Raw genomic sequence first — 23,505 nt, forward strand, 5'->3', positions numbered from 1 at the left:
TTCTTTTCTTTTCTTTGTTTTTTTTTTTTTTTTTTTTTTTTGACACGGCCTAAATGCAGGTGTGTGAGTGGATGAGATAATGGACGAGGGCATGCAAACGCACATACATGTCTGCCCTCGGCTTCGCCCTTGAGCTCCGCAAACAACGGGGTCCACTTCGCCGTCACAGATGTACAAATACATATCCCGGTGACGAAGTGATTACGCGCTCCCACTCTTCTCCCCTTCACATGATGCACACCCTTGCACACGCTCCCCACACACACCCATCTTATTGTTATCTTGCTGACGTCATCCGCGTGACTCGCCTCACCCTACACCTTCGAAGCGCCCAGCTTGCCGTAGAAATGGAGCAGAATGATGCTAATGACAAACGCCGCCGTTCCGACAAGTACGTGGAAAGGCTGCACCACAAATCCAGTCGGATCCAGGTCGTTAACACCTGGGTGGGCTCCCATCCTCTTTGGCATGGTCCTCATCCTTTAGCTACTTCCGCACAAACAAAAAAAAGTGGGTGCACACTTGCAAGACGAAAAGAAAAGAAAAAAAGTGAACTGGCCATGTCATACAATGAGGAGGGAAGCACAAGCTACAGAGCAGCAGAACGACATGACACTCAGCCTCTATACTCATACTGAAATAGAATGACAGAAAGAACAGAATTACAGCCAACCCTACTGTACACAGAAGAAGATACGCATGGCAACTAAATAAGAACACATGAGGGAGGGAGTAGAACTTGGGAGAACCTTGTCCATCAAAGATCAAAGAGAAATCGCTTCACAGCCCTTTCGATCCCTACCAGGTGTCATTAAGGGAGTAAGCAAGATTGCCTTTCTCCTTCGGTATTGGCCGCTCCGACGCCAGTTCGGCGAGTTGTTTCTCCTTGTCAAGGAGAGCGCGCAGGAGCTCCTTGCACAGTAGTGCCTCCTGTCCCGCAAGGTGTTCAAATGGATGAACCACAGGAGGAGGCACAGCATGAGTTGTGCCAGGCATTGTCCCGGAAAGCGAGTGGACACAAGACGAGAATGAAATCCCCACAACCCCCGCCGTTCGTTCACCCACACTGGTGCGCGCGTTGCTCCGCGTTTCACAGTTAGATGGCTGACCATCCCTCTCTGTGCATTCCTCCGTTTCCCGCTGCGTTCCCCCGTCACAGTCCTCGTCGTCCCCTCCCACTGCTCTCCCCATAGCACAGCCCTGCTTGGCTTCACTCAACAGCGAACAGCGGCCTGCACCGTCAAAATCAGCCACCGCTGACGAAGCAATGGACGGGTCGCTGATGTTGATGGTCGAGTTCGCAAGAGCACCTTCCACAAGAACCTCGCCGCCTGCACGCTCAGGGCAGGTTTGACGCATCGGCGAGGTTGGCTTCCCACGGGCAGAAGAGAAAGTCAACACGTCGTTCTTGAGCCCACCTTCTTCGCTCTCTGTTGGCTGGGGTGCAGGCGGGGGATTCTGACGCGGCGTTGGCGTTCTGGGCATGGATATTAACGAGTGTCGGTCAGGTGAGAATAGGTCCCCACTACCTCCTGCAGGCAAGTCGCCTTTTCCTGCCAGAGATACAGGGGAACGAGGGGCATCCTGAAGCCTCTCCAGTCGCCGTTTAAGAACGAGACACATCTTCTGTGCAGCATCCAACTCGCTCTGCGTGTGAACGTGTGCCTCACGCTCTCGCCTCAACTCAGCCCTGAGATTTTCCACGCTTTCTCTGTCCTTCTGGGAAGATGCCAGCTGGTCAGACAGGACGCGTTGATACCACTCCGCATGAGCTTCGCTTGCCCTGGCTACACTTTCTGCGCAGTCTTCTTTCACCTCTTGCAACTCTATCTGAAAACGAGACTCCAGCGCCGCTTTTTCCTTTTGAATCAAACGAAGCTGGGTCTGCATAACCTCAACCTCAGCATTTCGCTCCTGCAATGCATCATAGCACTCGCGGAGCTCACGCTGCATGTCAACATAGTCTAAAATCGCCTGACGACCATGAATACAGCATCTATCAGGGCATATCGGAGGCGCACTTGCACCTGGACAGGTCTTCTTCTTTTTCACGTCATTGTGCTTATGTTCCCCGGGTAACTCGCTGCGTCCTAATGCCGGGGGGCACGACAAAGCCACACGCCGCTTCACCTGTGTGGCTTGCTGCCCTGGCCCCGTCTGCTCAGCGGGAGCATCTCTCAAAGACCCACCTCCCTCCCCTGCAACACCCACCACACCCGGCCGTAGTGCCGGCACCACTCTCGACCCCCTTCCCAACTGATCTGGGGATACAACAGTCACAGAATCCGAAACGCATCGCCCATCACTCGAACTCGCACCAGCATTTCTGACACCACGGACCCTGTCCCGCTCCGGTTCGCCTTGTCGGTATCTTCCTAACAAAGGAGTATCCGTTGCAACGGGCTCTCTACGGCTCCTCACTCCGGGTCTTCCCTCAGAAGAGCTCCGCCCACCTCCGTCACACGGTTCCACTGTGTCCCGCGGTGGGCACGGCTTCTTCAAAAAGCCACCCCCATCAGCTCGCGGCACCGATGAAGAGCGACGTTTGAATAGGGTAGTAGGGTAGTAGCTGCGACCACCAAAAGGGGATCGATAAGGTGTTGATAACTCTGGACCCTCAGGATTCACAACACCATCCCCCCTGCGGTCACTCGCATTAGCTGTACGCCTCATAAAGCAGTCTCTCTATAGTAAAGGGAGCAAAAATAAATAAATAAATAATATGTACTTTGTCGTGACCCTTATTCTCAGATTATATAGTAAGCAAGACAAAGAAAAGGGACATGCGATATAGAAAAAAAACAGAGCTTGCATCCACTGTAGCAGCAGTAGCAAGTCAAAGCACACAAACACATAGCCGAGAATACATGAATAACCTACGAAAGGTGAATTAATATGGATATTCTGGTTTAAAGCTCAGCGAATGAGAGGAATAAAGAGTCAGATGGCCCGAAGAAGACAAAAAGTATTTCCCAGATGCCTATTATACCTCTTCCCACAGCAACAACAACAACAGCACAAAAGTAAAAGAATAGCTACGTATACCTCCTTGTTATTCATTCTCTCTTCCAAAGGGAGTTCCCCTCAATCGTTTTTTTATAACATTTACTTTCTTCTTGTATTGGTATTCGCTTTAACACATACCCACACCCAAACATTCCTCTAAAAGGACAAATAAGTACGTATACCTGTCTATTCCGACAACTTTGCACCTCCATATGTGTCAGGTAGACCATGAAACAAAATAAAGAAAAGATTCTGACCCAATAATACAGACCCCCCACAGAATATCCTCAATAGACCATTATCGAGTGTTCATTGAAGCCTTATTACCACTAACCAAAAAACTCGATCCTTAAGAAAAAGTAATATAAACATATCGTCGTTCAAGGTCTTTCCAAATACATAATAGTTTCAGAGGTGTGAGCGCTGATTGAACAAGTTGATGAGACCATTCGTAGATGCATCGTGATTGCTTACCTTGGCTCCGGAATTCAGTTGAGGAAGAATGGATTTGGCAAGCACCTTTCCAAGCTCGACACCCCATTGGTCGAAGCTGTTGACTCCCCAAATAGCCCCCTGCACAAGGACCTTGTGCTCGTACATAGCAATGATAGCTCCTAACGCACGTGGGGTAAGAGCATTAACCAGCAACGAGTTGCTGGGGCGTCCTCCGGTGAATGTCTTGTGAGGAAGCAGTGCATTGATCCCATCCTCAGAAATCCCTCCCGTGCCCTGGAGTTCTCGTCGCACCTCATCAGTGCCTTTACCAACCATCAATGCTTCGGTCTGAGCAAAATAGTTGCTCATCAGGATTCTGTGGTGGTCACCGATGCGATTTTGGCTGTGGACTGCCCCAATGAAATCACAGGGAATCAGCTTTGTTCCCTGGTGAATAAGCTGATAGAAGGCGTGTTGACCATTTGTACCAGCCTCACCAAAAATAATAGGACCGGTCTGTGTGGATACCACGTGTCCACTCTTGGTGGCACCCTTTCCATTGCTCTCCATGTCAAGCTGCTGAAGGTATGCGGGGAGTCTCCATAAGTACTGGTCGTATGGCAAGATAGCTTGAGTCTCCGCTCCAAAGAAATTGTTGTACCAAACGCCAACCAAGGCAAGAATTATAGGAATGTTTTGATCTGTTGGCGCATTCATGAAGTGCTCATCAATAATGTGTGCCCCAGTCAGCAACTCCACGAAATTATCGTATCCGATAGAGATCATCAAGGACAAGCCAATGGCAGACCATAGTGAATACCGGCCACCAACCCAGTCCCAGAACTGGAACATGTTCGCTGCATCAATGCCGAATTCTTTCACCTTCTCTGTATTCGTTGAAAGTGCAATAAAATGCTTGGCAACGGCGCCATTCTCACTTATCCCTCGAGACCTCAGGAATGTCAGCAGTGCGTTCTTTGCTGAGATGGCGTTGGTAATTGTCTCTTGTGTCGTGAACGTCTTGCTTGCAACGATGAAAAGTGTCGTTTCAAGATCAACGGCCTTTAACACTTCAGCCAGGTGTGTTGCGTCCACGTTGGAGACGAAGTGCATAGAAATACTCCTTTCGGAGAAGGGTTTCAGTGCCTCAGTGGCCATCATGGGACCCAGGTCGCTTCCCCCGATGCCGATGTTCACAACATGGCGAATCGCCTTTCCGCTTTGGCCTTTCCACACGCCTTTCCTCACCTTCTCAGAGAAATCCCTCATCTGTTCAAGGACCTGGTTTACCTGAGGCATCACATCACGGCCATCCACCATTATGGGACGATTGCTTCGATTGCGCAAGGCAATGTGAAGAACAGCGCGATTTTCAGTCGTGTTCACTTTCTCTCCGTTGAAAAGCGCTCGCATGTACGCACGAACGCCACGCTCCTCAACCAGGTTGAATAGCGCATCTTTTACTTCGTCGTTGATGTGAGACTTTGAGTAATCCAAAAAGAGGAAATTCCCATCCGAGCTCTTCAAATTCACTTCAAGTGAGTATCTCCGGAATCGATCCTTGTCGTTCTCAAAATGCTTCAGAATGCTCTCATTGCCATGACGCTCGTATAATTGCTGAAGACGGCGCCAGGAAGGGCACGAAATCAAGCTATTGTCGGCCTCCGCATTAAGCATCTTCATCTTTCGTGTTACTTCGGGTGTCGCATTGAACGATTCAACGGCCATACTGGCAGCTCCTGGTGGAGCAGGGCTTGCAATCACATGCGCAGTTAACTCATTGAGATAGGGCTCCATCTGTTGGAATACTTTTCTTGGTAATAGTTGAGAGTTATAATATAGTTTACTTTACCTTTTCTTTTTTTGTTTTTTGTAGATGAACGGAAATCGAAAAAAAAAACAAAGAAATAATTGGAAAAATCAGATCAAACCATATACATAATAGCTTTTCCCCACCTCACCCTACAGAAAGAAAGACCTACAAAAAACGAAGAGTTTACTTAAGCACGAGATACAGTCATCCCTACGGTGAATCATATCACTATCGTATACCAAGTGCTCTGCTGATTTTCTCAAGAACGTAGTCCTTCTCAGCATCATAGACACCTCCTTTGCTGGGGATCTCAAGAACACAAGGAATGGGTTTATTGTGTTCTTCAATCAGATGACGTATGTCATTCGCTATATGCTGGCAAATAATAATAACACCGATGGAATCATTTGCACACATGTTGGTAAATGCAGACTCAATATCCGCCAATGGTGTGGTGGGATTCACAACTACGTAGTTGGGTTGTGTACCTTTCCCCTTCTCTCCAGCCATTTGACCCACGCTTGTCCGGTTATCTCCAGTTCCCGCCAAAAGGAAACCAGTGACTGTGTCCTCATCTCCAATAATGCCGACAATGCGCTCTTCTCCGTTCCTGTAACGAGTTGCTGCCATATCTCTCACTGGAAATGGTAAAAAAGACAGAAAAAAAGGAGGAAAAATCAATCAAGAAGAAAATCACGTGAAGCTCATTAAAAAAAAAACATATGCCAATAAAACAAACATTAACCTTGTCCTTCTTTTCATGAGCACTTGAAATCAGTCACCACGGAGGGCAATCATCTTTGAATCCCAATTGCCATAGCAGGGTTCATTTTTTTGTCGCCCACCAAAATCATCACGCAGAAGGTTCAAAGAAAGCTGAATGCCACCACTCACTTCAGACGTTCTCAATGAGTCGCCTTTTAGTGTATCTGTCTTCACGTCATATGTTACAGAGGTACTCGCCAAAAGATGGTTCAGCAGCAAATCTTCATCGACGAGAAACATTTCGCTCCCTTCCTTAGTCACCTCTTGACGCCGAGCAATGAACTCTGCTTTCGACACCTCTATTTCAGGGTAGAAACCATCCAACCGGTTTTCCGCTCTACCTTCCTTGTTGAATGACACAAAAGTCCGGCGCATTTTCTTCAGTAAACCAGCGATGTTCCACACACAACAGGAAGAAAAGAGCAAGATAGTGCAAACAACAAATGAAACAAATTCATTTTCATGTCAAAACATGGTCTTTACTTTTTTTTCTAAATGATCAAACCAAAATACATTCCACTCTTTCCATTACAAACCTCTCCTAGCCCTGCACGGAATAAATTAAAAAAAAAACAATTCCTACCGATCGTAACGATCAGGCAAACGAAGCCATTGAATCTTTTCTTGCGGTGACGTTACCCGGGTTTTCCTAAATCTGGCCACAGGACATTCCTCCATTACTTGTTCGCCAAGTTGCTCTATTTGTTTTGGTGTTGCGTTTGGAGCATCAACCACGACGTTAATTCCACCTTCTGGTGTCTTGTTGAAACGTATATCCCGAATATCAATTCCCTGACGTCGTGCAATGTCTCGCGCATGGACTTCACTACACCATTCAAGCGCCTTTTCAAAGAGTCCTGAAAAAGGACCTCCAAAAGAACCTCCTCCAAATCCTGCGCCAGGACCCTGCTCAGATTTCCCGCCCGCAGCCCCATTGCAAGCACCAGAATCACAAGAACCTGTTGCGAAACCCCCGGCAAAGTTTCTCGGGAGACCCCCCTGAAAAGAACCAAACCCCAAACCCCGATTGGACAGGAAAGAACCGCCCGACTCCGCTGGGGCCCTTTCCCCCGCGACGCCCGGAAAAGACCGAAAGAACTTCGAAGGATCAAAGCCTTTGAAAAACAGAGCCCGCGCGCAACGCATCGCACCACACCCTTCCTTCAGATTAAAAAAAATACATATATAAAATTAAAAAAACAAAAACAAAAAACAAAGAATAAAAAAAGAAAACATGAGAGGGACGGCGGCGGCCCGGCGAAGCAGGAAGGCCCGAGCTGCACACAACCGACCCCCGCAGGCCCGCGACGCCAACACGCGAACGGGGCCAAAAAACCAGAGGGCCATCCTGCCCCGGCGCCTGCGCGCCTGCTGGCCCCAAGAAACGAAACAAATAAAAAAAAAGGCGACCGCCACGCGGAGCCGAGGCGAAAAATCCCGATGCCGGGGACCGGACCCGGGTCCGGCGGGAGAGAGCCGCTTGTTCTGGCCACTATACCCCAACGGAACGGTGGGGCTCGCCTGCTGCCCGGCCGATCGAAATCGGGGCGCCAAGAACCACCCCGAACCCGACCGGGGCCCAGCACGAGCGGCGCGGAACGGCGCGCAAAACGGGCGCAGGCAAACCAGCGAGCACCGCTCGGGAAGAGCACCCCGCTAAGGGGCCGGCCCAGCCCGGGGATGGGTTGAATCCCGTGGGGTGCTGGTCCTTGGCGCCGCGGCGTCCTTGGGGAAATGGGGGCGCGGGGCCCGCCAAGCCATCGGAAAAGGAGAAAAACACCCGTTTGCAAATGCGCGTTTTTATTGGAGGGTTTTCGCTGGGATTCCGCTGGCCTCTTTAAAAGCCATTTCAAAAACTACGGTGTTTGGAATTAATTTGCCTCTCGCGGGAATGGACGTTGGTTGCGAAATGGATTGACTTTATTTTTTCGTTTCTTATTCTCGTTTCCTTCAATTTTTGGCAAGGAGGACCATGACAACTTCAAACCCCCAGGGAACACGAGAGCAACCCGCGCACATAGCCAAGAAAGGAATAAAAAGAACTCCAGATCGGTCCTCTTTTAGAGCGTTAAAAACCCTTATAAGCCTCCCCCTCGCTGGTTCTACCGCTGTGGGTGTCCTTTTTCCCGTTCTTTTTTCCGACATCCTGGCAAACGCCCGCGCCCCACCAAGGCAGAACACGATACCGGGCCGCAGTTTGCACTATTGCCCCGCCGACTCGCGCGCTGGGGTTTTTGTTTGACCAACGCCGCGGCTTCCTGAAGCACGGCTCCGGCCTTCGCCCCGGCAAAAGCTGTGTGGTGGCTGCGCGTTTGCGGGGGGCGCTCCGCCAGTCCCTTGGTTTTTTTCGGGACTGCGGTGGTTCGAGAAAGAAACCCCAAAGAATAATCTAAACCTTGCTCCCCGCTTAATAAATAAAATAAAATAGAAGGAACAAAAGGACTAAAATAATTTTCTGCAAGAACCAATCTTTTTCTGAGAACACAAATGCTTCCCAACATCTTCCCTCTATAATTCTTTCCTAACAAATGACAGAATTGACGAAATGGAAGTCCTGAGAAGCCCTTTTAACCTGCTCCCCGCTCTCCCCATCGCAAATTCCACCCCTTCACTACGTCTAATTTTTTGATGTTTTTCCTTCTAGATATTCCATCCGCTGGATTTGCTCTGAAGCCGCGTAAATCAAAGTAGCACGTATACCGTGCGAATGTGAAACTTTGGCTATGGCACCAGCCTCCGCAACTAATGCCTGCAAATGCGCGTTCCCTTTTACCATGATGTGCATAACCGTTGCGTTATCAACGCGAATATCCAGTGGCCCTGTCAAATGCACTTTAAAACTGCGCAACGCTAGATGAAAGGCTCGTGCCTCTGCCTGGGAAATCGTGCGAGGTGAGTGCTCCCACGCACCCCCTGCCGCCAAAACTTCCCCCACACCCTTGAACGATAACGCCCCCCATCCGCACATAGAGGCGTCTGCTGCCAGCGTTGCTGTAGAGGGCAACTGCTGTGATGGGTGAACCGGCTCGCTCGCCAATAATCTTTTGCGTCAAATTTCCCCCATGCCTTTCGCCTTGGGTGATAAATTCGCTGGGCCTTGTGGCCGCGATAAACCCCGATTCAAGCGTGACAATCGCCCACGCAATATCTTTAAGAAGAAACAATACGGGAAAAGGGATTCGCCCCCAACCCCCGCCGCGAGCATCATGCGGGAAGCCGTGCTCTCCAATTCTTCAACCGCCGTCGTTTCTAGCGGCGGTGCCCCTTGCAACCTTTCTATTGCCTTCTGGCTTGGGGAGACCGTGCGGTTCCTTGTGGTTGAAATGCGCCCCGGTGAAATCGCATTCCTTTTTGTGCAACTGCCGCTCCCCAATCGTGGCTCCACAGCTTTGCATGTTATGTATGGTGTGGCGTCCCCAAGATTGTACCTTTCCTTGTGGACCACTTATTCCGATATTATCAACCCACAAGTGGATGTTTGATCCTTTTGGCGCCAAGCACTGCGGCAATACCATTTCCGGATCGCCGGCCAAAACCCCTGCAATGGCATTTAAAACCCCAGGACCACATTTATAGCCCATGGGAAGGCGAGTGAACTCCACTAATTCCCCCGATTCCGTGCGGCAACGGAAACTTGCCCGCATGCCAAATGGCAAGGCCGCCTGGAAAAAAGATGTCTTTAAATCAAATAATGTTGCAGCATCGCCATAAACCACATCCAGGTACCGTGGAATTTTTCCCAAAGGCACATCAGCCTCGCAATCATTCTGGGCACCCTTTGCCCTCGACCAAGCAATAAATCCATTTCTCCGCCCTGACGGTTTGCCCTCCACCACCGCAAATGGAAACTACCCATCCTGCAGTTGGGTGCGAAGAAGGTGCAAATATAATTCCTGCTTCCTCCATACGCTGTGCGTCAGCGCTGTTAATTCTTAAATTGGATTCACGTTTCTTTAAATGCGCTTCTGTGTTTTTCATAGTGCCCCATGCCTCGTCCCAACGGCTTTTGGCTCTCTCGTTCATCCGTTCCCTAATCCATTTGGAGGGCAATGTTTCCACGTCTATTTGTTGCAACGGTAATTCTTTTTCTTCTCGCGTTGCCACTCTGGTGCGGTGCGATCGTCGCAGTATATTGTGCCCCTTGAATGGTGCACAAACCACTTGTTTTACAGGTTCTGGTATGGTCCATTTTTCTTTTGCCCATTTTTCCAAATCCTTTACATCAATGATGTCGGTTGCACTGGCTTGTTTATGGTTGCGGCCCAATGGCCGAGATATCGTACCGTGCTTCGCGGGAGTTCCAGGGGATCTGAGCGTTTCCCAGCTCTGTAAGCGGTCGTGGATCGGGATCGTGCTCGACCACTGCTGCCGCGGCGTGTGCTGGCGCCCCTCTCTTTATGGAGCGATCTGCCATTCCATACGGGCGAAGGATATTCTCCATGTCTTTTGTGGTTAGTGTCGTTAACTTTTCGTCGCCCTTCATTTCTTTCACGACTGCTTTTATCCTTCGCGCATCTTCTCCTCCGATGGCTGCGTGCCTCGCTGCCCTTTGTGGCCCGATCTTGAATGTTTTGGGTAAGGCTCCCCAATCCACTATTATGGCTGCTGGGTTCTCTGCCTGCGGTGCAAAATTTTGTTTTTGGAGTTTTGCTATTTCTCCCCAACGGCTGGCTGTCAACCATGCCAGTCGTAAAGCCACTCGATCCCTTTCCTTTGTAAGAGTATCGCTTATCACATCCAATTCCCATCTTAACATTGGTCGTGCTTGTTTCATGGGATCCGCAGCCGCTGCCTTTTGGAGGCCTGCCAGAAACATTTGAGTGGGCGTTCTCCCTGATGCCAACATGGTGATCAGTGTGCGCGTGTATTGGATCGCGCTGTCCTTTGCCAATTGCAAACTTATAATAAATAGTGGAATGTTATTTCCGTCATTTCCAATTTGTTTTGTATCACGAACTTTATGAATCTTCGCAATATGGATCCCCGTTGTTCCCATGTTGTGCGGGTCCACACGCGTTTGGCGATCCGGTTGACCTCGGAAGCCAGCGCCAGAATGTACGGATTATGGGAAGGTGCGGGTATTATAGTAAAATCGTTTATAGATGTCGTCCGTGGGGGAAGTGTTGATGATGGAAATAATACTTGCCGTTGGTGTAGTTGTGTGGCGTGTTTCTGTATATTTCCTGTTATGATACCTTCTGTCACCTTTCGGATGTGTGGTTGGAAGAAAACCACGGTGGTTTGTTGGCGAATCCTATCCTGAATATCTAACTTTCGTTGATATCCCATCATCCCTTGGCCCCGGCATTCACTGCTTCCGGGCCGAATATCGTTTCTTGGTTTAAAGGCCTCTCGTTGCAATTGCACCAGGCACGTAAAGCTGTAATGCCCGATGCGATCGCATCTGAAACAGTGTGCCTTGCTGAGTGATGGTGCCGACTGTTTCTTACAAAACTTCATAGCTGCTTGGATGAATGGATTCTCTCTTTTTAAAGGCTGAGCAATGGCCTCCTTGATATCCTGCATCTTCGCTCCTGGAAAATCCTTTGCTGCCTGAATAACCCTGAGTTCGGTGTATAACTGGCTTCCGAAGCGTAACTGTTGATTCGACATTCCTTCATTACGAATGGTGTTGGCCCATTGCAAAAAAATTATTCCATGCATCATTATAGGCTGGCCCAGGATTTGCTGGCATAGGAAAGATTTCCCGGTATGCCGCCACCAATTGGGTTAGTGAAGTCTGCAGTAAATAATCCATCATTCCTTCAAATGTTCTGATGCGCTCTTCTGGTCGTACATATTCGGTACAAACCGGTTGGCTTTGTTCTTGCGTTCCCCGGAAAACCTCTTTTGGGCTTTCCTCGTAACCCATCGGTGTCGTCCACTCAGGCCATTCTTTTCGTGCTTCCTTTGTAGGTGTATGAACGGCTTGTGGGTCAATGCCGCGTGTTTCTTCTTTTCCCAGTGTTTGCGTCTCGTGCCCTAATTGGCGCAATAATTCGGCAACTCGATTTTTTTTTTGCCTTAGCTGTTCCCTTGCTGATGTAAGTTGCAATAACATTTCAGCCTTCTCCGTTTGAAACTGGGACCCTTGTGCCCGCAATTCCACCCTTTCATTCTCTTGCTGCGAGAGTCTTTGTAATGCTGCCACAAGTTGCCCTTGTGTTTCGGCCAACTGCGTCTGGGTATGTTTCAAATACGCTTGCATTTCTTCCTTTTATGTTTTTCGATCATGGCTGTCTGGTGAAGATGTGCTATTTGGTCTTGTAATTCCTGGACCTGATTGCTTGCATGCTGCTGTGCCCGAAAGGATTCATCCTGTAATTCTTTTAATGCATTTCGATACTCATAGGTTAAACTTGAACGTGCTGCTGCCAATGCTGTCCATTCGGCAATGAAACGTGCACGTGCTTCTCCAAATGCTTGTAGAAAGACTGGGTTGAGCGGCACATTATAGCGCACCAGGGGAGGGACCAAGAGACGCCCATGGCATGACGTTATGGTCGTTTACCCGAACCATTAGGGTGTCATTTTTAAGGAATAACTCACCTTCTACGTGATAAATTGTTTGCGGAGAATCTGCTGGACAATAGTCAAAGAAAAAAAGCCGTTTTACCTTTATGGTGCAAAAATGCTGTTAACGCCTGCGCACCGATTTGCCACTCCACTTCTGTAAAAGAATAACGGGTTGTAGTTGGTAGTATACTTGCTTGTAAACCTACTTTTTTCCGGAAACTTACATTTGGCAGACTGTAGAGAAGAGAAGATAATAACAGAAAATATACCAGCGGAAGGCTCGATCATTCTTTTCGCAATCTATCAAAAATAATGAAAAAAAAAAGGAAAAAAAAACAAAAAAGGGACCTGTGGAAGGGTCCTTGGCTAAGAAAACTGAGAGCAGGGGTCTCTTCTCTAGAACCCCAGAGATGATTTTTCGCAGACCGGTTCCCCCGCACGGGAACGGGCTAAAACAAAAACTATATTGCAAGGGCTTGAGGGCCCCTAAAAGAAGGGATCTTCTCCCACAGAGCCATTCGCAAGTCAGTAATGAAAGCACCCTACGGTTGCAGGCAGATAGCCTTACCGTTAGACTGATAACATCCATAAGGCCAAGAAGAAAAAGAAAAGCACGAAAAGTTGGCATGCGATCCGTGCGCTGGGTAAAAGAAAACAGGATCATCTTTTTGACGTTATGCTTTCCCCGCCTACTTCACTGCGGTTTTGCGCCATCCCATGAACGCAGCCGGGGCTGCGCGAGTGAAAACCCACCCCTCACCGAAACTGCAGAAAAGAAAAAAAAGATATCTGCAGTCCACCTTACTTCCACTTATTCAACTTTATTTTCTTCTCCACCCGATTTTATTTTTTTAGCCAGCTGTGCCACCTCTTCTTTTTTTTTTTTTGTTGTCTCTGTGCGCTTTCCGTCCTCACCCCATTCGTCGGATATGCCCCTTCTGCCTTTCCATTGCGGAATCCGTGCAAACAAAAACTCCAAATATGTTTTAGTAGAAGAAATGAACTCCATATGAGAGGAATTTTTTTCGTTTAGCTATCTCCAGAGCGCCTCTTGGTGACTTGGATCGTCACCCTTTGGTCCCCGTTCCTTAAAAATAGCGTTTTCCATGCGGCACTCCCGACCGGTGGAAACCGGAAAAATCACCAAAGGCGGACAATTCGCTCGCGTACAATGTTCTGGTATTAAAGCTACTTCTCTGCAGAAGATTATTATAATTGCAAGTTCTATCAAAAACTTCACCCGCCATCCAAAGGAAAAAGGCATAGCTGGTGATTTTGGAAAAAGGGTTTGGCTTGGTTCCCGCTTATCTTCCCAAAGTTCCGCGGCACCCTTCTGACCTTCCTGTTGAAAGATATTATTGCTCATACTATTTTCCGGTGTAAATTTGCCTATTCTCACCGGCTCATTGGTTTTGCTAAAATGTTTTATTTATCATTAACTGTTGTGCGTTTTGTTGGTTGTGGGGATTCGTTTGGTGCGGCGTGCCCCTTCACGTTTTCTTATGTAAGAGTCTTCGGTGGCCACTCTTGATGTCAAAAACGCAACATTCCTATATTTTTACAGAAAAAGTGGTGTTTTTGTTTTTAATAAGAACAATTTAAAAAATATAAAGTACATTTGGGATCATCTATTCTGTTTAGTAAACATTGGCATCCTGAAAATTCCATTCGTTGTTGACGCCGGCCACCCCAACGTGGCGCCAAGGACCAGCAATGTTTTTCTTCTGGAAGACTCGCTGGCGCTTAAACTACGGCGTCGTACAGCACCGGGACCAGCCGCGTCTTGCTTGGGCAGAACTCAATCCAAGAAGGTCCTGGGGCACGTGTCGACGTGCTGTCGGCAGTATCACCTGTACCAAGTTACCGCTGAGCAGTGATGTGGAGGAAAATCCCGGCCCTTCCCTGCGAGGTATGCAGTGGAACTCAGCTGGACTTACCCAGGCCAAGAGGCTTGCTCTCCACAAAACCCTGGTTGAGGAAAACTTGTCATTCGGCCTTCTAAGCGAGACGAAAATGTCTTGTGCGGAAGTGTCGAGTTTCACAATCGCCGTTTATCAACATCATGGAGTGTCCCGCCCCTCTAAAGGTGGCGGCGTTTCGATTCTGGTTCGTGAAGACCTGCCGGTGGAAGCGGGATCGTCTGTTGTGGCGAGCATTGAGTATACTCACGCAACGATCCACTTGACAGAAGGGCTGGCGCCCTCAGTGACGTCAGCATACTTCCCCCCAGGGAGATCATTTACAGCATCGCAACTGGACGCGCTCTTGGGGAGTCTGATATTGCCGATTACGATAAAGGTAACGTTTCCCAGAAATAAGAAACGTCAGCGAGACTCGTCGCCACCGGAACGTGAGGACCACGGCAAGGTAAAGTGCGGTATGTGTAAGAAGTTCTACGCCAACATGCCTTCACTCGCCATTCACTGCAGAAATTTTCGCCATGGCGAAGGCATGCCTGCCAAAGGGGCAACCAAATCCTCCCGAAGCAAGGGCGAGAACATAAGAGACCTTGCGACCCTGATTTGCCCCACATGCAACAGACAATGCATGAGCAGATCAGGCCTCACACAACACCGCATGTCTCAACATGGGTATCGGCATATTCGCGCGCATACTAGCCAACGCACCGGCTGCGAAGAAACAGCGCTGCATCTCTTGAGTTGCCCCGCCCTTCGTCCATTGCAAATAAAGTATGCTATAACAGATATCCCTCTCCAGAAACTGTGCTTTTCCAAACAGCTAGCCCAGTTCCTTCTGGCAGTGGGGCGGAACTATGCGATACCACAGACTTCGCGGTCCAGAACCCCTACGCCTCCTGCCTCCGCCCTGTAAGGCCAGCGACGGGCTCGACCATGGAATCCCTGAAAGGATTAGTCTCAAGAGGCGCTTGCCGCGAACCCCAACAAGCAACAAAAAACAGAGGAGATCATTGAGGCCCAATCATTAAATAAAAACCAAAAATAACAAAAATTAATAACAAAAGGAGAGTGGCCGACGGGCTCTGGGAAAGGATGGTGGGAGTAGAGAATCTCTCGCAGACTGTTGACCGCGCATGGGCTGGTTATAACAATAAAATAAAACAAAACTTGAAAATAACAAAACTCAAACAATAAAAACCCCAAAATAACAAAATAAATATTACAAGAGCTTGAGAATCCCACAAAACGAAGGGATTTTTCTCTCAAACACCGCCCTTCATAGACAGCGACCTTGGTGCTCTACGGCGAGAAGCTGATAGCCGCACCGTTGGGGTAAAACCCATAAAGGCGGGAGGAATAAAAAAAAAAAGAAAAAAAAAAATGGGCGCGAAAACGGTTCCCCGCAGCCGGTTATGGCAAAAGGCGCTCCCGCGGACCGGGGTGTAAAAAAAACCCGCCCGCCGCCCGCGCCTCTCCCATCCCGGAGCGGCGGCCCATCAGCTTTTTTTGGCCTTTGCTCCGGCGTTTTCTTGACTTTCGCACGCCGCCCGCCAACGCGGCGAGAAGCGGCAGCCGAGGGCTGGGCGGGAAACATGGATTTTTTGTGTTTTTTTTTTTTTATTCGCGCGAGATTTCCGTGAGGCCGGAGGGCGTCTGCCGGGCCACACCGTCCGGAGGCATTTGGCGGATCCGGGCGCTAGATGCGGGCAGCCGCCCACAACAATGCGAGGCCCAGCCGCGCAAACAGGCCAACGCCGATTCTTATTCTCAGGGGTGGTCAGGGGCTCTTTCGTTTGGGTTTCCTCGCCCCGCCGCTCCGCTGGGCAGGAGTCCGGCCCCGGCCCCGGTCCTGCGCTCCAAAGCGGCGTTTTCCTAGGGTTGCAATGCTCTTGACCCATGTGTCGGCGCACCGTGGTGGTTCCGACGCTCCTTTTGTCAACGGGCCGGATCTTTCATACTCATCCGCCGCGCGGCGTCCCAAAACAGATCGCGCCTGTACGCGCGCAACCGCTCACCGAGGAATCGGTGCTAAAACGCAAAGTTTTCTCAGCAGGGAGTATTTGCGGCAAAGGAATCCACTTTGCAGGGCGGTGGGAAGGGAAAGAGAACCAGCAAGTGCTGGCGCTCCACAGGGGGTGCGCCGCCGTGAAAAACCAACCGCGACCGCCATCCGGGAACAAGCGGAAGCCCCACGGATTTCGCTCCGTAGCTACATACTGGCGCTCTCGCTCCGGCGCCGACTGCGTCTAAAAGCGCTCCGTTCAGATATACCGGTGCGGCAACTCCAGATTTGAGGCCGGGCTCCAATGAACCATTTGCCTATAGTTCACGGCGATTTCTCGATGGCAGGAGGGGGCGCCGACAGAGAAAGCGGCGGCAGAACCACCGTTTGCAGGCCCATAACCCCACCGCATCCGGATCCCCCGCCCCCATTCCTACAAGCATCTTATGGAACGGAGTTCGGGATGCAAGCTTTGATGTGGACACTTTCAAAGGAGCATGGGGGTTTCAAGCGCAAGGTCAGGGGACACCTTGGCGTTGGTGCATCGCGCGGCTTTCCGAAAAGGCGCCCCGGGGGGATCCCACCTTTGCGCTTTCCCATGGGGCCCCTCACGCGTCTCGTGCCGCGGCTTGCGCTTGAGACTGTGTGCTAATACGGTGGTTCCTATCGGGGCGGGTTCACCAAAACCAGTGCATCTTCTGCGCGGCCACCTCTGGATACGCCAGCAATGGATTTGCACGCCTTGTTCCGGTCAACGGCCGGGGTTGATCCAGAAACGGGGGATGCATCCCAGCACCGCACTTACGATGACATACGTAGCTTTTGCTCGGCGCGGAGCGGGAAAAAAAGCTCGTAGGATGTCTCCCCTCGGCCCCTGTCTGTGGCAAACGCTGGTGACCCTCCTTGCTTGTTGTGGCCGCATGGGCGGGCATACCACGGTTATTCTGAAATGCAATTCCCAGAAGATTTGGTTGCCACCCCACCGTTAACGGAGCGCCTTTGCGAAGTATTGAAACGGGGACCCTGTCTTTTGGCGCCAAAGAATGTGTATTTCGTTTTAGCGGCACTTACCTTCCATGAAATATCTTTTCGACCAGGCCACCGCTGCGTTAATACCTTCCTGCAGCGTCGTTTCGATGGGCGTTCTGTTCTGATGGCAGGCGGCAGGCGTTGGGTTGCCCGCGAAGAAGCCATGGTAAAGCAGAAGTATTCTGGCGAGGCGGACGCTGAGGGAATTCATAACGGTAATGGCCACAAGGAACCCTGAAATAGTTCCTTGCAAAGGCTCACGCGTTAGGGCTTCCGAGGATGAGGAGAGCCGTGGATTCACACTACCGCTGATCTCTTGTCAAGGAAAGTCGCGGCCCAGCAAGTAATTTGCAGAGGCATCGGGGGCGACAAATGTCTAGAATAGCCTTGCCATAATCGATTGTATCAAACGCTTTTGCATAGCATAGACAGACTTCTACTGCACGGTCGTCGGCACAGCCGCCTCGCAATGAAACCCGTAAATGCAGCAGCTGGTCAAGAGTGGATCGTCCTGGGGAAATTCAGGTTGTTGAGATTTGAGCGCAACAGTTCAATGCGATACCTTATTCTGACCGCAAGCATTCTTTGCACTACTTTACGAAAACGGCTCGTGAGTATGATGGGGCGACAGGAGTCCGGTTCCGTCGTTCTTTTTAGTTGGTTTTGAAATAGGTACAACAGTTCCTCATCTCCAGGTTTGCGGAACCACCCCTCTGCGGAGGCTCTTGCCAAATAGTCTTGGGACTGAGCGCTGTGATGCTCGGACCAGGTGGCGTCATGCCTCGCCATGTCTCGCGTTTGGCCCGGGGGCTGGCCCCAAGGGTAGCTGTTAAGAGGCCAGGGCATGCTTCACGATGCCCTGGGTGTAAGGTCTCTGCGTTGCGTCTTTCAAAGGCGGCGGAGGATGTGAGCCTGGATGGTGTTGCGCGTTCCCGGGGCGCACTCCGTTGGGGTGGTTTGCATGCTGGTGTTTGCTGGGTCCGGTTCCGCATACCTTCATGGCCGGGGTGCAAACGCTCGGCGTGCGGTGTGTCAACTGCCCCCGCTTGAGGCATCTAGTTGGGGGCGGAGTGTGCCCCAGCTGTTTGTGGACACCGCCCGTGGTGACGCTGTGCGTCTTCATATGGGGTTCTGAGCTCCCGGGGAGCGCAGTGCTTCGGTTGTGATTTTGTTTAGGTAGGTTGGTTCACAAGTCCAGAGGGGTGATTGGCGGCTGTTGCCAGCTGGTGCTCTTGGATTGGCGGCTTTCCCAATCCCAGATACTGTTTCTCTCTCTATTTCTTCTATGCTCGCAATGCCTCTTTTGACCCGGGAGGGGTGCTCGGTTAAAAGGCGATATTTGCGCCAGTGTGCCTTCTACCGTGGCCATGGGGTTCAGGAGGAACATGGAATTTCTCTTGGTGTTTGGTCATCTCCAATGCACACGTCGCACATGACAATGCAGTGATCGCTGTCCGAGGAGAGTTGCGTGCTGCCCAACTGGCCACCAGAGATTTCTTTGGCAGTGTGGCATCCGGTGCCGCACCGCACTGCCTATCAATGAATATTGTGCAGTATCCAGTGTTTGCCACTTGAAAGTCATTCTCAATGTACCACTGCAGAACGATACCCCACCCTCACGGGAGTCAGGCGGGCACCGCCCTCCCATTGCCAACGCATTTGCGCTTAACTCTGCACCCATTAACCGGGCCTTGTTCGTAGAGAGCATTTTGTCTAACTGCACATGAATGATCTTGGTGGAGATAAAAGCAAGGCATTTTAACGAGAACGTGGCCTTCAAGGCCCCACAAAATCGCACACACCAAGAAGGCCACCTTCGCCAAGGCAGAGGTAAATCCCAGAAACTTGGAGTGGGGATTCGCACCCACCGCGTCCCCAAAAGAAAAGAGCATGTTCGTGCCCCGTGATTGGGTGCAGGCTTCCCACCCTTCTTGTCAAGGATGCTCGGCTCATTTGCAGGCCCTCGACGGCATCACGGGATGCGGCGGAAACACCAGTGGTAAGATGATTGTGACCGTGGACGCGGTGTTTTTGCCGCTGCAGTGTGGCGCATTAAAGTGCACTCTGCACGTAAACCCCGTCAGCCGTTGCGAGATGCCGAAGACGTGGCATTTGATAGGTCCACGTGATACTGCCCTCTTTTTGTCAGGGTTTAACCCGCACAGGAAGAATAAGGCCAAACCACGAATCCAGTACTTGGGCATATTCGTGCCGCTACTAGAAAGAAAAAGAACTCTATTGTGCTCCAGATGTGTGCCTGAATACACATTCAGGGGCCGCTGGCCGTAGTACCACTGGAAGAGGTTGGAGTGCGGTAGCTTCACGACGGTCTAGACCTCGGCTCGACTGAAAGTTGTGGTGGTTTCTCCCAGTGGGCAATCCGTGCAGGCGGGGGTAAGGAAAGAAACAAAAACCTCGCTGCAGCGCTTCTGCTGCGACACGTGGTGGGGACATGGAAGCTCTCGAAGAAACAGCGGTCCAAAGGAACATAATTGTCACCAAATCGGCCTTGTCAGAGTTCGTCAATAGAGACAGAAAAATGGCAACACCGTATTCCAAGGCAGGTAAACGCATTTAAGCGAAAGACCACCACCAGTATTACTTACCCCGACGCTGGAAAAATCAAATTCATCCTCTTCTTGTACTGGCGAAGAAGATACAACAGGAGCATCACAAGTAGGAACGTCGGGCTCGTGGCCTTTCTCCTTCCGCTCCTCTCTTTCCACCTCTGTGGTGTTATCATCATCATCATCGCCGAAGAAGCGCACTCGTTTCGAGGTTCTCCGCTTTCCCGAAGAAGCGACAACGTCCCCAGCACCCATGGATGCCGCTGAGACGCTGGCGTCCGCGTTATGGGACGCGGGGATGCTCCCCCTACACCCTCTACCCCCAGTGCGGCGGAAGGCACTTTTCACACTGGACTCAATGAGGCGGTGCAGGGAGTTCCACCGTCCCAGCTGGAAAAAGAGAGAGGATAGCAAAGCAAACACCTCAAAGTCTCGACAGCGGCTTCCATTCCAGAGAGGAACCAGAATATTGGCTGCACGCTTAACCTCACCGAGGCCAATGTAAAGATCAGCAAGTTGCAGTTGCAGTGTACGGTAGCGGTTCTTATCCTTCACTTCCAGCGCCGACAGCCGTTGCAGACACACTGCAGACTTGTAGTACATCTGCTCCTGCAAGAACTCATGCAAAAGCTCTTCCCATAACACAGGATCGTTTGCCAGAAAGGCCTGTAACAACCGAAAGTCGCTTGCCCGCTCGCGTTGTCCTTTGGAGTCAGCAATAACAGCAAGAAGGGCAAACAGGTGATCGGTGGGATGAATTCGCAATGCCAGTGTCGCCTCTCGCTCGGCGCCATCCTTGTCGTTCTGAAGGAACAGGTGCTGTGCCCTGGCCACGTGCTGCTCAAAGCGCCTGTGAAGCTCCGCACTACTAAACGCCGACTTTCCTGACCGCCGCCTTCTCTTTGGCTCTGTCCTACGTTCAACGACGCCAAGGTGGGGGTCGGGGTGATTGGAACTCATGACACCCCCTCCGTTCTCCTCGGTGATGAATGCTGCAGCACACGACAAGGGATATTCGTAGGGTCACGCAACCCCACCAGGTTGTGCCGCCTTACTGAGTTTGTATGCGAGTGCGTGCTAACACACTTGCTGCTTGCTTATACTGTGTATCTCCCGCCGGCAGAAAAAAAAAATCTCTTCTTACTTGATATGGGATCTTTCTCAAAGCGCTTCCTACAAACTGGAGCTAACATAGCAAAGCGAAAAGATGAAAGAGAAAAGAGAAAAGACAACATAAGAGTGCGTTCACAGAGATGTGTACTGTATGTTTGTGTGTTTGTGTGTGCGTGTTTGCACAACCCTCAGGCGCTGTGCTCAACCCACAAGATACCCAGAGAGGAAGGACACAGATCCTAACATTTACTCTTCATGGTGTCTGTTTTTTGGTATTTGGTTTTTTTCTTTTTTCGTTTTCCTCTTTAATCACTTTTCTTTTCTTTTCTTTGTTTTTTTTTTTTTTTTTTTTTTTTTTTTGACACGGCCTAAATGCAGGTGTGTGAGTGGATGAGATAATGGACGAGGGCATGCAAACGCACATACATGTCTGCCCTCGGCTTCGCCCTTGAGCTCCGCAAACAACGGGGTCCACTTCGCCGTCACAGATGTACAAATACATATCCCGGTGACGAAGTGATTACGCGCTCCCACTCTTCTCCCCTTCACATGATGCACACCCTTGCACACGCTCCCCACACACACCCATCTTATTGTTATCTTGCTGACGTCATCCGCGTGACTCGCCTCACCCTACACCTTCGAAGCGCCCAGCTTGCCGTAGAAATGGAGCAGAATGATGCTAATGACAAACGCCGCCGTTCCGACAAGTACGTGGAAAGGCTGCACCACAAATCCAGTCGGATCCAGGTCGTTAACACCTGGGTGGGCTCCCATCCTCTTTGGCATGGTCCTCATCCTTTAGCTACTTCCGCACAAACAAAAAAAAGTGGGTGCACACTTGCAAGACGAAAAGAAAGAAAAAAAGTGAACTGGCCATGTCATACAATGAGGAGGGAAGCACAAGCTACAGAGCAGCAGAACGACATGACACTCAGCCTCTATACTCATACTGAAATAGAATGACAGAAAGAACAGAATTACAGCCAACCCTACTGTACACAGAAGAAGATACGCATGGCAACTAAATAAGAACACATGAGGGAGGGAGTAGAACTTGGGAGAACCTTGTCCATCAAAGATCAAAGAGAAATCGCTTCACAGCCCTTTCGATCCCTACCAGGTGTCATTAAGGGAGTAAGCAAGATTGCCTTTCTCCTTCGGTATTGGCCGCTCCGACGCCAGTTCGGCGAGTTGTTTCTCCTTGTCAAGGAGAGCGCGCAGGAGCTCCTTGCACAGTAGTGCCTCCTGTCCCGCAAGGTGTTCAAATGGATGAACCACAGGAGGAGGCACAGCATGAGTTGTGCCAGGCATTGTCCCGGAAAGCGAGTGGACACAAGACGAGAATGAAATCCCCACAACCCCCGCCGTTCGTTCACCCACACTGGTGCGCGCGTTGCTCCGCGTTTCACAGTTAGATGGCTGACCATCCCTCTCTGTGCATTCCTCCGTTTCCCGCTGCGTTCCCCCGTCACAGTCCTCGTCGTCCCCTCCCACTGCTCTCCCCATAGCACAGCCCTGCTTGGCTTCACTCAACAGCGAACAGCGGCCTGCACCGTCAAAATCAGCCACCGCTGACGAAGCAATGGACGGGTCGCTGATGTTGATGGTCGAGTTCGCAAGAGCACCTTCCACAAGAACCTCGCCGCCTGCACGCTCAGGGCAGGTTTGACGCATCGGCGAGGTTGGCTTCCCACGGGCAGAAGAGAAAGTCAACACGTCGTTCTTGAGCCCACCTTCTTCGCTCTCTGTTGGCTGGGGTGCAGGCGGGGGATTCTGACGCGGCGTTGGCGTTCTGGGCATGGATATTAACGAGTGTCGGTCAGGTGAGAATAGGTCCCCACTACCTCCTGCAGGCAAGTCGCCTTTTCCTGCCAGAGATACAGGGGAACGAGGGGCATCCTGAAGCCTCTCCAGTCGCCGTTTAAGAACGAGACACATCTTCTGTGCAGCATCCAACTCGCTCTGCGTGTGAACGTGTGCCTCACGCTCTCGCCTCAACTCAGCCCTGAGATTTTCCACGCTTTCTCTGTCCTTCTGGGAAGATGCCAGCTGGTCAGACAGGACGCGTTGATACCACTCCGCATGAGCTTCGCTTGCCCTGGCTACACTTTCTGCGCAGTCTTCTTTCACCTCTTGCAACTCTATCTGAAAACGAGACTCCAGCGCCGCTTTTTCCTTTTGAATCAAACGAAGCTGGGTCTGCATAACCTCAACCTCAGCATTTCGCTCCTGCAATGCATCATAGCACTCGCGGAGCTCACGCTGCATGTCAACATAGTCTAAAATCGCCTGACGACCATGAATACAGCATCTATCAGGGCATATCGGAGGCGCACT

The 23,505-nt window shown here is 50.6% G+C and overlaps 16 protein-coding genes across 16 annotated transcripts; 5 read left to right on the forward strand and 11 right to left on the reverse strand.

Moving 5' to 3' along the window:
• Positions 1-107: 107 nt before the first annotated feature.
• LSM04_001948 (uncharacterized protein) lies at positions 108-638 on the forward strand (the record flags this gene model as incomplete). The annotated part of the gene is made up of 1 exon (XM_067330897.1): positions 108-638. The coding sequence occupies one exon, from the start codon at positions 108-110 to the stop codon at positions 636-638; it is 531 nt and encodes a 176-aa protein (XP_067191905.1).
• A 160-nt stretch (positions 639-798) lies between these two features.
• On the reverse strand, positions 799-2,673 carry LSM04_000630 (uncharacterized protein; the record flags this gene model as incomplete). The annotated part of the gene is made up of 1 exon (XM_067330898.1): positions 799-2,673. One exon carries the CDS (start codon positions 2,671-2,673, stop codon positions 799-801), a length of 1,875 nt encoding a protein of 624 aa, XP_067191879.1.
• Positions 2,674-3,414: 741 nt separating this feature from the next.
• Positions 3,415-5,238, reverse strand: LSM04_001543 (Phosphoglucose isomerase (PGI); the record flags this gene model as incomplete). The annotated part of the gene is made up of 1 exon (XM_067330899.1): positions 3,415-5,238. The coding sequence occupies one exon, from the start codon at positions 5,236-5,238 to the stop codon at positions 3,415-3,417; it is 1,824 nt and encodes a 607-aa protein (XP_067191897.1).
• A 244-nt stretch (positions 5,239-5,482) lies between these two features.
• LSM04_002772 (ATPase) lies at positions 5,483-5,884 on the reverse strand (the record flags this gene model as incomplete). Its single annotated transcript, XM_067330900.1, has 1 exon — positions 5,483-5,884. The coding sequence occupies one exon, from the start codon at positions 5,882-5,884 to the stop codon at positions 5,483-5,485; it is 402 nt and encodes a 133-aa protein (XP_067191913.1).
• Positions 5,885-6,028: 144 nt separating this feature from the next.
• On the reverse strand, positions 6,029-6,394 carry LSM04_000661 (uncharacterized protein; the record flags this gene model as incomplete). Its single annotated transcript, XM_067330901.1, has 1 exon — positions 6,029-6,394. One exon carries the CDS (start codon positions 6,392-6,394, stop codon positions 6,029-6,031), a length of 366 nt encoding a protein of 121 aa, XP_067191880.1.
• Positions 6,395-6,598: 204 nt separating this feature from the next.
• LSM04_002649 (uncharacterized protein) lies at positions 6,599-7,165 on the reverse strand (the record flags this gene model as incomplete). Its single annotated transcript, XM_067330902.1, has 1 exon — positions 6,599-7,165. The coding sequence occupies one exon, from the start codon at positions 7,163-7,165 to the stop codon at positions 6,599-6,601; it is 567 nt and encodes a 188-aa protein (XP_067191911.1).
• Positions 7,166-7,253: 88 nt separating this feature from the next.
• On the forward strand, positions 7,254-7,679 carry LSM04_001716 (uncharacterized protein; the record flags this gene model as incomplete). Its single annotated transcript, XM_067330903.1, has 1 exon — positions 7,254-7,679. The coding sequence occupies one exon, from the start codon at positions 7,254-7,256 to the stop codon at positions 7,677-7,679; it is 426 nt and encodes a 141-aa protein (XP_067191900.1).
• A 5,889-nt stretch (positions 7,680-13,568) lies between these two features.
• Positions 13,569-13,901, reverse strand: LSM04_008688 (uncharacterized protein; the record flags this gene model as incomplete). The annotated part of the gene is made up of 1 exon (XM_067330904.1): positions 13,569-13,901. The coding sequence occupies one exon, from the start codon at positions 13,899-13,901 to the stop codon at positions 13,569-13,571; it is 333 nt and encodes a 110-aa protein (XP_067192033.1).
• A 2,253-nt stretch (positions 13,902-16,154) lies between these two features.
• On the forward strand, positions 16,155-17,095 carry LSM04_002911 (uncharacterized protein; the record flags this gene model as incomplete). Its single annotated transcript, XM_067330905.1, has 2 exons — positions 16,155-16,727; positions 16,820-17,095. 2 exons carry the CDS (start codon positions 16,155-16,157, stop codon positions 17,093-17,095), a joined length of 849 nt encoding a protein of 282 aa, XP_067191916.1.
• A 38-nt stretch (positions 17,096-17,133) lies between these two features.
• Positions 17,134-17,388, reverse strand: LSM04_004910 (uncharacterized protein; the record flags this gene model as incomplete). The annotated part of the gene is made up of 1 exon (XM_067330906.1): positions 17,134-17,388. The coding sequence occupies one exon, from the start codon at positions 17,386-17,388 to the stop codon at positions 17,134-17,136; it is 255 nt and encodes an 84-aa protein (XP_067191959.1).
• Positions 17,389-17,787: 399 nt separating this feature from the next.
• LSM04_000161 (uncharacterized protein) lies at positions 17,788-18,540 on the reverse strand (the record flags this gene model as incomplete). The annotated part of the gene is made up of 2 exons (XM_067330908.1): positions 17,788-17,996; positions 18,195-18,540. 2 exons carry the CDS (start codon positions 18,538-18,540, stop codon positions 17,788-17,790), a joined length of 555 nt encoding a protein of 184 aa, XP_067191870.1.
• A 353-nt stretch (positions 18,541-18,893) lies between these two features.
• On the reverse strand, positions 18,894-19,193 carry LSM04_006838 (uncharacterized protein; the record flags this gene model as incomplete). The annotated part of the gene is made up of 1 exon (XM_067330909.1): positions 18,894-19,193. One exon carries the CDS (start codon positions 19,191-19,193, stop codon positions 18,894-18,896), a length of 300 nt encoding a protein of 99 aa, XP_067191995.1.
• A 182-nt stretch (positions 19,194-19,375) lies between these two features.
• LSM04_004627 (uncharacterized protein) lies at positions 19,376-19,977 on the forward strand (the record flags this gene model as incomplete). Its single annotated transcript, XM_067330910.1, has 2 exons — positions 19,376-19,693; positions 19,804-19,977. The coding sequence occupies 2 exons, from the start codon at positions 19,376-19,378 to the stop codon at positions 19,975-19,977; spliced, it is 492 nt and encodes a 163-aa protein (XP_067191956.1).
• A 30-nt stretch (positions 19,978-20,007) lies between these two features.
• LSM04_000762 (uncharacterized protein) lies at positions 20,008-21,012 on the reverse strand (the record flags this gene model as incomplete). Its single annotated transcript, XM_067330911.1, has 1 exon — positions 20,008-21,012. The coding sequence occupies one exon, from the start codon at positions 21,010-21,012 to the stop codon at positions 20,008-20,010; it is 1,005 nt and encodes a 334-aa protein (XP_067191882.1).
• Positions 21,013-21,591: 579 nt separating this feature from the next.
• On the forward strand, positions 21,592-22,131 carry LSM04_000153 (uncharacterized protein; the record flags this gene model as incomplete). Its single annotated transcript, XM_067330912.1, has 1 exon — positions 21,592-22,131. One exon carries the CDS (start codon positions 21,592-21,594, stop codon positions 22,129-22,131), a length of 540 nt encoding a protein of 179 aa, XP_067191869.1.
• A 150-nt stretch (positions 22,132-22,281) lies between these two features.
• Positions 22,282-23,436, reverse strand: LSM04_005899 (uncharacterized protein; the record flags this gene model as incomplete). The annotated part of the gene is made up of 1 exon (XM_067330913.1): positions 22,282-23,436. The coding sequence occupies one exon, from the start codon at positions 23,434-23,436 to the stop codon at positions 22,282-22,284; it is 1,155 nt and encodes a 384-aa protein (XP_067191978.1).
• Between the last annotated feature and the right edge of the window lie 69 nt (positions 23,437-23,505).

Source organism: Trypanosoma melophagium, assembly GCF_022059095.1.
Source record: "Trypanosoma melophagium isolate St. Kilda chromosome Unknown ctg21segment0, whole genome shotgun sequence".
Classification (NCBI taxonomy): Eukaryota; Euglenozoa; class Kinetoplastea; order Trypanosomatida; family Trypanosomatidae; genus Trypanosoma; species Trypanosoma melophagium.